This window comes from Notolepis coatsorum (assembly GCF_963971535.1).
Source record: "Notolepis coatsorum genome assembly, chromosome: 12".
NCBI lineage: Eukaryota > Metazoa > Chordata > Actinopteri > Aulopiformes > Paralepididae > Notolepis > Notolepis coatsorum.
In genome coordinates this window covers 6,192,472-6,206,446 of record NC_140176.1, presented here as the reverse complement: position 1 = coordinate 6,206,446, position 13,975 = coordinate 6,192,472, and the positions used below count along the sequence as shown (strand labels likewise).

The following is a 13,975-nucleotide window of genomic DNA, read 5'->3' as shown; positions in this document are numbered from 1 at the left end:
ACGCCTACATTTGATTGATTGATTGATTGAAAACTTTATTAACAGATTGCAGAATGGGTACAATACAGTACAGCTCAATACACACAATTGTTAAGGGGATGCAGACCAGAGAAAGACTTTCGTCTTGTTTACATCAGGGTCCCCCATTTTCAATTCATCAGGACATATATGACATACATGACATACAGATAGTCAGTACTGCTACATCTATACATTTATGACATACCAGATTTGCAAATACAGTACTGTTTGTGATACAGAAGGAGTCAAGAAAAGGGAGTATATACATTTGACGTAGAAACTGTACATTGGAGGAGGTTGGGTGGGGGGGGGTTGGGTACACTGGGATATTGACAACCATACTGGGTAATTTACATTGGAGGTGGTTGGGGGGGGGGGCACACTGTATAAACAAGCAAAACTGTACATTGGAGGGGGTTGGGTTAGGATATTTACAGGGGCCAGTGTTGAATTGCAGTCTCCCGTAGGTGTCCCTTGAGAGAGGTTTTGAAAGTGGGTAGTGATCCACATTCCTTTACAGCTTTGGGTAGGGCGTTCCACATTCTTTATTAACTACTTCCCGCACAGTAACGAGAGGAACCAGGAAGGACAGAACTAGCAGCTTGAAGCTTCACAGCAGAATGATGGAAGGTATGTTTAGAAAGTTGGGTTGTTTGGTCAATCTGCGATGTTATCCACAACTGAAAGGTGCTCTAGCTCTTTTTATTGTGTGTCCGTTTACTGTATATATTGTAATGACTGTCAACTGTACTGTGAGAGCTATACCTGCATGTCCCCAAGGGATGAATCTATCTATCTAACAGATATGCTCTGATCCCGATCACCGATTCAATGTGTAGCTATTATTCTAACAACAAATACCACTTTTAGCAACTTGAACCAACACACACTGTAATACAAGTAACACTTACAGCAACTTGAACCAACACACACTGTAATACAAGTAACACTTACAGCAACTTGAACCAACACACACTGTAATACAAGTAACACTTACAGCAACTTGAACCAACACACACTGTAATACAAGTAACACTTACAGCAACTTGAACCAACACACACTGTAATACAAGTAACACTTACAGCAACTTGAACCAACACACACTGTAATACAAGTAACACTTACAGCAACTTGAACCAACACACACTGATCCACACACGCACACACACACGCACACACACACACACACACACACACACACACACACACACACACACACACACACACACACACACACACACACACACACACACACACACACACACACACACACACACACACACACACACACACACACACACACACACACAGAGTCTAGGTCAGTGGTCACCAACCTTTTTAAGCCCAAGATCACTTTTTTTTTTGTTGAAGGCAAGATCTACATATTGAAGCGTTGAGAGAAAAAGACAGCCAAGATTGTACTTTAAACTAAATTACTTTTATTTGCCTGTATTCTAATTACATGCAATGCTTTGGTCCAACATTAAAACGTCAAAGTAGAACTATTATGTACTTTCTCAGTCAGTGCTAAGTGCAGTCATCTTATGCAGCATCACTTTTCACATCAAAACAAAAGTAGAACTGTAATGTGGACTTTCTCATATTATTAACATTGACAAACATATTTACAATTAGCATTTTATAAAGTAGAACTGTAATATGTACTTTCTCAGTCAGTGCTAAGTGCAGCATCACTTTTCACATCAAAACAAAAGTAGAACTGTAATGTGTACTTTCTCAGTCAGTGCTAAGTGCAGTCAGTGCTAAGTGCAGCATCATTTTCACATCAAAACAAAAGTAGAACTGTAATGTATACTTTCTCAGTCAGTGCTAAGTGCAGTCAGTACTAAGTGCAGTCAGTGCTAAGTGCAGCATCATTTTCACATCAAAACAAAAGTAGAACTGTAATGTATACTTTCTCAGTCAGTGCTAAGTGCAGTCAGTGCTAAGTGCAGTCAGTGCTAAGTGCAGCATCATTTTCACATCAAAACAAAAGTAGAACTGTAATGTATACTTTCTCAGTCAGTGCTAAGTGCAGTCAGTGCTAAGTGCAGTCAGTGCTAAGTGCAGCATCATTTTCACATCAAAACAAAAGTAGAACTGTAATGTGGACTCTCAGGGTAAGATCAAATTTTTTTTTTTTTTTTTCATGGAAAGATCTACAGCAGGGGTCAGCAACCTTTTTGACATGGAGTGCCTGTTTGAAATATAGTTGTAACTAGTGTGCCTCAACAATATTCCATGCATCGTAATTTTTTTCTTCTCATAATCAGGTCTTTTTAATGATCATTTTTACATTATTACATCATTATTGTTATTGTTATTATTAACAATATTATTATGATGGTTGTATCAACCCTAAATCTGAGTTGGGGGGGGGGGGGGTGCAATGCAGACAAACAGCTGCATACAGTGCGACCATTTCACTCACATTTGCCCATTCATTTTTGGACACATCACACACCATCGGTGTGTGTACTGTACGTGTGCTGTCATAGCGCCACCTACAGGCCTAATGGAGAACACCAGGAGAACACCAGGATGTGAATGGAGGGTGGATGTGAGGTATATCGTGTAAATAAGTTTTGATTGATCGCAAGACTACACTGTAAAATAAAATAATAATAATAAGTTACCAGAACTTACAAATATTGAGTTCAGTTACTGTGCATTAAGGTTTTCAGTTTTCAATCCATAATAAGTTAACAGAAAAATAAGTACACAACCACATAATTTCAACCTAATAAAACGTTAGGTTATGACTATAACCAAGTTCTGTTAATTAGGGGTGACGCTTGGCATCACTCTGCACTCTCTCGCGTACGTGCATGCGCACTGAATAAATTCCACAAATGTACCTTTAATACCAGTATTAGTCTGACCACACCCCTCATCAGCTTACCTTCATAAGCAGGTGTGTGGTCACCTGCTCTCCTCCTTCCCAAGCTTTCACCACAAGGTGAGGTCAAGGGCTGCAGCGGCCGTCGGATGCCAAGCGTCACCCCTAATTAACAGAACTTGGTTATAGTCATAACCTAACGTTCTGTATCATTAGGGGCTCTGCTTGGCATCACTCTGCACAAAGGGAGGCCAAGCGGAGCCACTGGCCGACAAATACACCCCGCTGAAGGCCCCCCACAACCCCCCCTAATGGAGGGCACCCCCCCTATTAGAGGTTTACCGGGAGGGCGACGGACCCGACCGTGCGAAGAGGCACTCAAGCAACTCAACGCACAGGGTGAGCAGACCGTGGCTTGACCCCACGACTACACACACGCACAACCCGCATGCCACCCGGGAACGAACGGAGGGAAACAACCTCGTTACTGCCCCCAGAATCACGGGATCAAGGGCAAACCCAACCCCGTGGCAAGGCCGTAGCAGCGGAGCGCGAAGGAAGACCCAGACCCACCAAAAGGACTGGACTCCCTGGAATGGGGGCCCGGAGAAGTCCATGATGCCAGCATCAAGACCCCACCAGGTGGGCACGTAGTGACCCCGCCCCCCACATCGCCAGCGTATTCGGACAAAGGCCCCTCAGCCGAGCGGGCCCTGTCCTCCCCAATAGTACACCGTCTGGCACACCGGCCCTGCAACAGGCAGACAGCATGGCCGTAAACACACAAGAGTTAACCAACGGAAGCAGGCAGTGCACCGGGAAAAAAGACCAGGCAACAGGCTGTTAACCCTAGCCTGGAGACTGCGGACGAGACAGGCGCCAGAAAGGACAGCTGAACACAGCCGCCCCGGCGGAAGGGGCGTATGCTGGCGTTGTCGCATAACCAAGCCTCCACAGAGAAGGCTGACACGATTGGCAGACGTCATGAACGTGCAGGGGCACCCTCAACCGGTGAACCCGGGAGTTGACACTGCAGCAACACACCAGAGAACCAACCACCCAGGCGTTAACCTATGCAATGGTTGGTCCCATAACCCCTCAGGAAAAAAAACCCAAAACACACCTGCGGCACTGCCGCAGCCCGTGTTCCAGTTTCCAACAGGGTTATCCCGGGCCTACGGGTCAACGAAACATTACCCCGGACCGGGCCCGGTGATACGGGGAGCACAGGGTCCCCCGAGGAGGCCAAAACCACCCCAACAGGCCCCTCTTCGCCATGCGTAAGAGAAGAGCGTAAAAAATGGAAGACCAGCCCCAGCACCCCGCACTCCCAGGAGGTCACCCAACCAAGTACCAACCAAGACCAACCTGCATGGCGGCCGAGATCCGACGAGATCGGGCGCGTACAGGTTGGCACGGCCGTAAGCCATTACGACAGTGTAGAATACAATGTACCCAACAAGGGTTCCATAACGCTCAACCCTGTGACACCCGGACCGACCTAGCATTTTTTCCCCCTGAAAAAAGCCCAAGTCCCTCAGGGTACCAGAACAGCAGATCTGCATCCCCGGCGGACAACGGGTGTAACTGATCTGGACCAGCGCGACCAGAACCAGTCCCGTGCCCTAACCACGCCGACCTGCCAACCCCAGGAGAAGGGGCAGATATGCGTGTTGATCCTAAAACATAAAAAGAAGGCGCCACCCAGACGTTTCGGTACGAACCGCGCCCGGCGGCCCACCCCCAGGGCGTGAGACCCTTCCCCATATGTTCAGATCCATTCCGTTATCATCCCCTGATATGAACGGGAACCCATCGACAACCACACAGGGTGTCGGAAGAGGAAAAAACCCCCATTCCAATTGCTTCATAAAAACGCTGTTTTAACCCCAAGCAATCAAGGCGCGCCAGTCAGCCAATGTCCAACAGAACATCCTGAGCTAGCACTATGTGTGCATTTTGACATACCCACATCAACAATAGGCTGTTTAGACCATCTTATTGAATCCCCAAGACGCCCAGGGGAACGACAAGAGGGGCGAGATGCAATCAACTCCATGAATGAATGAATGGAAACTTTACCCAACGGATTGCAGAAAGGGTACAACCCAGTACGGCGCAATACACACAATTGGTTAAGGGGAGGCAGACCTGAGAAAGGCGTTAGTCTTGTTTCCATCAGGGACCCTCATTTCCAATCCATATAGACACATCCAACTCTTTATAATAATAAAGAAAAAGCATCACCCGTATGAACCAACTGCACAGCTGGGAGTAAAAAACCTGTTTTCACATGATTTGAATCCAGTCACTCTTTTTAATCAGAGTGTAAGACCAGACCCTCCCAGAAACACCTTCCCACATGAGTTTATAGTCATGAAAAAGATATGCCAACTGTGAGTCACGTGACCAACCGACTCAAGTTTACACATAAATCGGGCGCAGCAGAACTGTGAGCCCTATGCCCTAACTCGACACCTTTAAGACACCGTAACACAGCATTGTGAGACACATATACTTAGTTCAAGCAATGGAATAACACCAGTTTCTACCTGCATGTGGAGCATCAAGCTAATAGAACCTATTACTGAGTGTATGTTGCAGACCTTGCTTAACCTCGTAACACAACACGACTCATCTCGCAACGTAAAAGTGCAGATTCATATATACACAACCCCACCATATGAATTGTTGAAGAAACACACAGTTTGTTCGGCCAAAACACAGTCCCCCTTATATCGGGGAACTTTTTTATTTATAATGTGTTCTAAGGCACAAAAACATAGAGGGGCCGGGGAGGGTGTAAAAGAGAGGGGATACAGAGGGGAAAAGTCACTCAGCGGCGTCTGCCACCTCGCGCCGCTCGAGTCTTGCCACCCCGAGGAGCCCCGGAGGGACGGTAGGTTACTGTCTGCTGGACACGACGTTCCCTACCGTCTCCTCCGATCGTGGATGGGCCGGTGGTGGCAGAAGCGCCGTCTCTTCCCCTGGCCCTCTTGGAAGGGCCAGCAGCGGCGGCGGAGGCAGTGGTAGCGGCGACGGAGACAGCTCGACGTCGCGGAAGCCTTCTGACTCCACCGGCAAAGACGGGAGGCGGAAAATGGGGTTGGAGGATGGATCTCTCCTCTGCCATCTCTCTGCATGTTGAGGTCATCAACCGCAGGGCCTTCCCGAACAGACCAGCGTCGGAGAGGGCGGCCGTCAGAAGAGGAGCTCTCTTCTTCTCTGGCACACGGGCCTGCTCCAGCCAAAGATGACGCTGGCCCAGGGTGGCCAGGGCGCGCACTTTCCCCATGGCTATGGCCAGCACCTGGGAAAGGTGCAGGACAGCTCCCGCAGCCTGGGTGATCTGATCGCATTTTACCTCGTTCAGATCCGTGCCGCCCGTCATGATCCCCGATACAAATCTAGCCAGGTGGGCGATGTTAGACGCCGCAGCCAGCGATTGTGTACCAGCGATGAATAACTGGTCACCCCAATAAGCCAATCGCCTAGCCGATTTCCCCTGGAGGACCGGCTTGCATAGGGGTTCCCACACCATATCCGGACAGAGGAGAGCGGCCATCGGACTGTCAAGCCGAGGCACGCCCTCCCCCATACCTTTGACTAACCCCGACACCTGCGTAACTGGTACGTAGGCGGGAGTTAGTCCCATGATGTTGGACACCGCCTGACCCCGACGAACATAGGCCCCCATTGAGGGGAAAAATGGGTAGACAGCGTCCACCCCTCTCACTGGGGGACGCTGCCAGGGATGACCTATGAGATCATCAGGGACAGGTGCAGGCAATGGCAGCGGCAGCGGCACGCCGTTTGCGGCGGCGGCTGCCGCCATGAGCTCGGGAAACAAAGCCCGCAGTTCCCCCTGCGGACCTTCCTCCACCGACCCCGCATCCCTCACATGCAGCAGGCTGCAACTGGTTAAGGAGCCACAGTCTGATGTGGCCGACAGTAGGGCATCCTGCTGATGAGGCCAAGGTGGTTCCTCGACATCCTCGAACAGGGAGCCCCATGGAGCCATTTCCCCCCCCTCCGGGGTCTCCTGAGGAGGGATACTCTCCTCCACGGGACCATCATACAAGAATCCGTCCGCCTCTTCCATGAAGTCCTCAGTTTCCATCGGAAATCCAGAGCCGGACGCATCCTCGCTGGTCTCCAGCAGTTCCCCAAACCCAGGCCGTTCGCGTCTGCACGCTACCATCTTGCGACGTGAACGGGCAGACGCGAAAGGTTTGCGTCGCAAATCCTCTGGCTCCAAGACAACCCCCCGTTCACCAACGGGCGATTCCCCGGAACCAGAAGAACCAGAGTCGAGATCAGGCCATCGCCGGAGCGACGGCACCGACTCCTCGGCTCTTCGGAGAGGCAAACTATCCATCGGCTGTCTCCTGGGCTGGGTCGGCAACCACGAAAGTGGCAACAGCCCAGCACCAAGGCGCACGACGGAGGCGGGAATGGAGAACCGCTGGTGAAGAGTAGGTCTAGCGGGTCTACTCTCCGCGGAATACATTATGACCCAAACTTTTTCTTTACAACAGATGTGAGAGAAGAAAAAATTAAGCACAATGTAAACTCGTCACAACTCTTTTCAACTAACAACACGTCAAGTGGGGTACTACCAGGCACTTCCTTGTGGTGAAAGCGAGAAGGAGGAGAGCAGGTGACCACACACCTGCTTATGAAGGTAAGCTGATGAGGGGTGTGGTCAGACTAATACTGGTATTAAAGGTACATTTGTGGAATTTATTCAGTGCGCGTGCATGTACGCGAGAGAGTGCAGAGTGATGCCAAGCAGAGCCCCTAATGATACAGAACTATGTTTATTGTCATTGTTTTAAGAACACAAGTTGACTTGGTAATACTCACATTTTGAGTAAAAAAAAATTGCTTTTAACATGTGCAATGTTCAATGAAATAGAAAAATAAATAATAAAATTAGTTGATTAATCCCACTGGTCACAATGGTGACCGTAATAATGTTTTTGTTATAAGGCTCTGCAAATGTTACTGAATGATGTAGCAATGTATTTCCAGCTAAATTGAAATAATAAACAAATAAAGGGTCTCAATTAAATATGTGGTAGTAAAAAGAACCTGTGGGAGGATTTCAACAAGATAAATGCGACAACAGTGCAAAATATTTCACTATAATATTTAATAAAAAAAAAATATATAATTTTTTTTTTTTAATGCTGCCCCCTGTGCCTATGGCAATGCCCCCGCGTGCCTATTCAGGCACGAGTGCCTAGGGATGCCTACCCCTGATCTACAGGGACAGTCTCAAAGATCGACCAGTCGATCAAGATCGACGGGTTGGTGACCACTGGTCTAGGTGATAAGTGCCGGCCGATACGGCGCGACGAGTCATTACGGCACGGGCACACTGCTGACGAATGAATTTCACGCGCGGCTCCCTCGTGAGATCGCGCGCCTGGTCGCGTGTATCACTTCCGCAACGGATTTGATTTCCGGGGTTGGCCTGATTGGCCGCGACGGCCACGTGACGCGCCGTGGCACGCCCCCCGCGGCAGCCGCAGCGGCAAGCGCGCTGCTGCTGGAGTTCACTTCGCCTTTCACATCGCTGCTGTTTAATAATATTGTCGCGTTGGCGAAAGCAGGATGAGAGAGCGTAGATTTCAGTGTGTATCATTTAATCATTTAACATTTGAAAGGCATACATTGTTGTCATACAGAAGTACAGAATACTTTTATCCAAAATGCTTCTTACTGTTACTGTTAGAGACTGTGCTAGACAAGATGAGGTACAATTTACAGTAAGGTGTACGAGTTGCAGTGCAAATGCTTCTTACTGTTGCGCTCCCGAGACTGTTACTGTACTATACAATATACTATGCAATGCAGTGGCGGCCGGTGGGTGCTTCGCCACTAGGGGCGCTATACCAAACATTTTGCAAACATGTACAGTACCACGCAACAGACTCATGGCAAGACGTGAGCGATTCGACTCACGCTCACGGCAATGAATCGGCTCTTATGAACGAGTCGCTCAGCTGTTACTACAACAACACACAACCAGTCAAATAAAGTATAGTCTAGACTCTAATTCACAACTTGAAACACAATATATAAATAGAAAAGTTAGAAACAAAACTCGCCCGTCTCCAAACACAGGCAGATCTCTCCCTCTCTCCTTCTCTCTCTCACACACAGCACGACGTGGAATCGATTCGTTACACAATCAGACCTATTATATACCAAGAATAACTTCAGTATGAGTACAGGGCTGTACACATTTTGCATATTGTTAAACGAGCCAAGGCTAGCTATTAAACTATAGATATGAATCGAAATCTGGGACCCTGATGTAAACAAGACAAACGTCTTTCTCTGGTCTGCATCCCCTTAACAATTGTGTGTATTGAGCCGTACTGTATTGTACCCATTCTGCAATCTGTTAATAAAGTTCTCATTCATTCATTCATTCAAACATAGACGATATTGAACAAGCCATAATCCACGTATTTTCAATCCGAGAGAGCTGCAGTAGTTAAATCAATGAGCCATCGACACAGTCAGTGTGGTAACGTTATTATTGCATCCAAGATTGATACACGGCTGGCTAGGCAGTTGGTAGTCATAGTCTTGTGTTATAAAATAAATAAACAATCAGCAATGTCTCGCTTCATGAATGGCCAGCAGTAGCCTAACAGTACTGCTCCTAAAAAAAACGATTTACAAACGTTAACGTTAACCACAGAGAGAGAGAGAGAGAGAGAGAGAGAGAGAGAGAGAGAGAGAGAGAGCGAGAGAGAGAGAGAGTCTCACTGTTTAGTTGACACGTCCAGGGCTTGCCTTGATAAAGTGTATAATCCACTGTTGATGTATTCCAGGACCAGACCACTGTCCACTGTGTCCAGACTGCATCCGCCATATAGCTTGTTAGCCAAGTGTTAGCTTGTTAGCAGTTGGTCACACAACACAAGTACTTCATTCCTTTGTCCATTTCCGAATTCAAACTACCTGGCGTTCTATCGCCATGCTCTAAGACAAACTCTAACCTTAACCAACTTTGAAAGAGTGCCTAAGCTTAACAGTCTAAAGAACTTGCAGTCACGGCACGCTCAGCTGCATGCATCTCACAACAACACAAATCTCTACCACCAACGGAGGACCAACCTAGGAATAACCTAGAATTGGAACATTAGAAATTGGATTCGGCCAATCAGAGATCGTCTCTGTGAAATTCTGCTACGGAAAAAAATACTGGCGTCGGCCAATCAGAGAGCGTCTCCGCGAAATGCGGCTACAGAAATTCTTGACGCTACTGGCTAGACCGCTTCAAATCGCGCCCGGATTCCAACATAATAGTCATATTTCAACGCACAACGCGTTATGCACTGATTGGCTGTGACGGATACAGCGATCAAACTGTGACGCACACTCAGAGCGCTATCGCGTCTAGCCCGGGCCGGATTATTGATTGTAAATTGAACCCTTGCACTGAAGAACCATTATGAATCTGTGTTAGAAAATGTTTTATATTATCGCGACGCGTCGTCACAGACTAAACAGTGTTCTGGATTTTCTTACAATGGATTATTGATTGTAAATTGAACCCTTGCACTGAAGAACCATTATGAATCTGTGTTAGAAAATGTTTTGGATCTAAATCACTTGGAGTTTGAAAGTGATATCAGAAGAAACGACTCAACCTCGGCTGTCTTTAACTATGAGTGAACACAACACTCTCAATTCCTTCATAGTTAAAGACAGTAGAGGTTATACTTTATTATCTAAACATGGTAAGTTAGAGTGCTGTGTTCACTCATAGTTAAATACAGTAGAGGTTGAGTACTTCATTATCTAAACATGGTAAGTTAGAGTGTTGTGTTCACTCATAGTTAAAGACAGCCGAGGTTGAGTAGTTTCTTCTGATATCACTTTCAAACTCCAAGTGATTTAGATCCAAAACATTTTCTAACACAGATTCATAATGGTTCTTCAGTGCAAGGGTTCAATTTACAATCAATAATCCATTGTAGGAAAATCCAGAACACCGTTTAGTCTGTGACGACGCGTCGCGATAATATAAAAAAATTTCTAACACAGATTCATAATGGTTCTTCAGTGCAAGGGTTCAATTTACAATATACATGTATTCCATAGTAAAGTACAGTTGACAGCTGCGTTAACGTTACAATGCGTTGTGTTCACTCATAGTTAAAGACAGCCGAGGTTGAGTAGTTTCTTCTGATATCACTTTCAAACTCCAAGTGATTCGTTGCAATGTACGCGGAAATGCTGCGTTGTGTTGCAATGTACTACATGCATTTGTCTGAGCGGGGCGAAAGGAAAGGCGCATTACCGTACTGGCGTGCGGTGACGAATGCGGAAGCATTCTTGCACTCTTCCGCTGGCAATAAGCTACACGCAGCCGGGAGCAGCACTGTGGCGCCTCGCTCTGAAGGCTGTGCGTGGTTCGCTCCCGCGAGAGTTCCGCGCCTCGTCAGATTTTCAGAGCAAGTCGGACAACATTCTAACCGTCATGCAACGTGCTTGGCGAGGCCGTAGTAAAACCTGCGCAGATCTGCGTCCGCCTATCCCATCTCGAACACGCCTTACCTCTCACCCGGCTGCTCCCGGCTGGGAAGCGACTTGCTATGGTCGCGCAAAACGCCTATTGGCTCAGAAAAGTTGTCAGTCACCAGCCACGTGACAGCCAGGGAGTTATGAGACGTTTGATTGATTGATTGAAAACTTTATTATGTTATGCGTTATCATCATATCATCATGATAAACTTCAAGCTGTCAGACACACACACGTTGTCTGTTTTGCCTCAATACTGTATATATAATTCTGTTTTGTCTCAATATACACAGTATACATATATATATTGATGCAAAACAGAATTATTCAGCAGTGTGTTGTGTGTGCGTGCGGCCAGGAGCGCGCAACAAGATGGTATACATTATGGTATATGAATAGTATATTCCACTATAGCAGTATATGGTGTGCTGTACATTTGAATCTGATCTAATTTTGCACACGGCCATCGCATTATAATGAGCTGGACAGGTGTGTAATGTGTGTGTGGTGACGTGAAAGCGTATCTGCCATGCGAGACTAGGCGAGAGGCTCTCGTGAAATCGGAAGTGTCCGCCTTTTTAACTCCTCCCCCGGCTTCACTCGGCTACTCTCGTCTACTTTCGAGGTGAACCGAAATCCATCTCGAACACGCCTATTTTTGTGTCGTCGCACTGTAATACAAGTAACACTTACAGCAACTTGAACCAACACACACTGTAATACAAGTAACACTTACAGCAACTTGAACCAACACACACTGTAATACAAGTAACACTTACAGCAACTTGAACCAACACACACTGTAATACAAGTAACACTTACAGCAACTTGAACCAACACACACTGTAATACAAGTAACACTTACAGCAACTTGAACCAACACACACTGTAATACAAGTAACACTTACAGCAACTTGAACCAACACACACTGTAATACAAGTAACACTTACAGCAACTTGAACCAACACACACTGTAATACAAGTAACACTTACAGCAACTTGAACCAACACACACTGTAATACAAGTAACACTTACAGCAACTTGAACCAACACACACATACAAGTAACATGGAGTGTATATGTCTCTGATATCTTGGTACAGTGGGCACACTGGGCAGGTTGTTAGAAAGTGTAGCTCATTTTCCACCTCTGCTCTTGAAACACTACTAACGTTATCTCCAAAGAGTCCAAACTTCCACTCCTTTTGAAACTTTATTTTGTTATATGCTCGCGCTGCCGCGGTGGGTTTTCTTTGTCCTGTACTTGTGCTGTATAATGACAATACATTTGAATCTAATCTAATGAAGTAACATAATAACCTATCTATAAAATAGCCAGAATCAGTGGAAAGAAAGATAGTAGATAAATATTATGACACCTACCTCCCTGACAATCTTGTTTTATGTTGTTAAAACAAATAGATATCCACTCACTCACTCACTCACTCACTCACTCACTCACTCACTCACTCACTCACTCACTCACTCACTCACTCACTCACTCACTCACTCACTCACTCTTTCACTCACTCACTCACTCACTCACTCACTCACTCACTCACTCACTGTCTCAGTCACATGCTATCATGGATATATCACAAAACTAGTCTCTTTTCTCACAGATGAGGCTGAACATCTTTTAGCTGAACACGTTACAATATCAGTGATTACTGACAATGGGTGAAATACCAGTTAAGCAATGTTTGACTTTCATAACATGTTCATTGCCTCTTTGTACCAGATCTTCTGCTAGAAACTCTTGAGAGGCTGGACACAGATGATCTGAAGAGGTTTCAGTCTTCTCTGACCACTGACCTGCTGCCTGGCTGTCCTACCATCCCTGAGAGCCAGCTGGAGAACACTGACATGAAGACCACAGTGGATCAGATGGTGGAGACATACGGCTCTGAGGGAGCTGTGAAGATCACAGTGGAGAGTCTGAAGAGGATGGGATTGTGTGATAATGCTGAGATTTTAAAGTGTAAAGGTAATGCATCGTATCTGTTCATTAAATGCGCGTTTATAAAAAAGTGTCATAATTTGCTGATGATCACTGATAGCAATTATTTAATGTCATAGACTAAAGAGAATATTTAGATAAACCTTAATTATTTTAACTTAAAAACACATGTGTGAAAAGATTTTTAAAAAGATTGCATGAATAATAAAAAAGTTAATAATTAAGAAAAAATGTACAGGTAAGATTAAAAGTCTATTGATTTCTCAGATCTTCTGCTAGAAACTCTTGAGAGGCTGAACACAGATGATCTGAAGAGGTTTCAGTCTTCTCTGACCACTGACCTGCTGCCTGGCTGGCCTACCATCCCTGAGAGCCAGCTGGAGAACACTGACATGAAGACCACCGTGGATCAGATGGTGGAGACATACGGCTCTGAGGTAGCTGTGAGGATCACAGTGAAGAGTCTGAAGAGGATGGGTCACTATTATCCTAATGAGAAGTTAAGACAGTATGTGGAGAGGTTAAGGATTAAAGGTAAGAGAAGAACATCTGCATTTCAAATACAAATGACAGTAAGCTTGTTGAATGTATTGTGAGAACTACCT

The 13,975-nt window shown here is 46.1% G+C and overlaps 1 protein-coding gene across 1 annotated transcript in view; it reads left to right on the top strand.

Annotated features, from left to right (window-relative positions):
* Positions 1 to 599: 599 nt before the first annotated feature.
* LOC311238570 (uncharacterized protein) overlaps positions 600 to 13,975 on the top strand; it is a 51,582-nt gene continuing 38,206 nt past the window's right edge. The window contains exons 1-3 of the mRNA XM_084326669.1: positions 600 to 651; positions 13,152 to 13,397; positions 13,638 to 13,904. Of these exons, the coding sequence (XP_084182795.1) occupies positions 642 to 651; positions 13,152 to 13,397; positions 13,638 to 13,904 (523 nt within the window). The 5' untranslated portion in view covers positions 600 to 641. The remainder of the gene's footprint in view (positions 652 to 13,151; positions 13,398 to 13,637; positions 13,905 to 13,975) is intronic.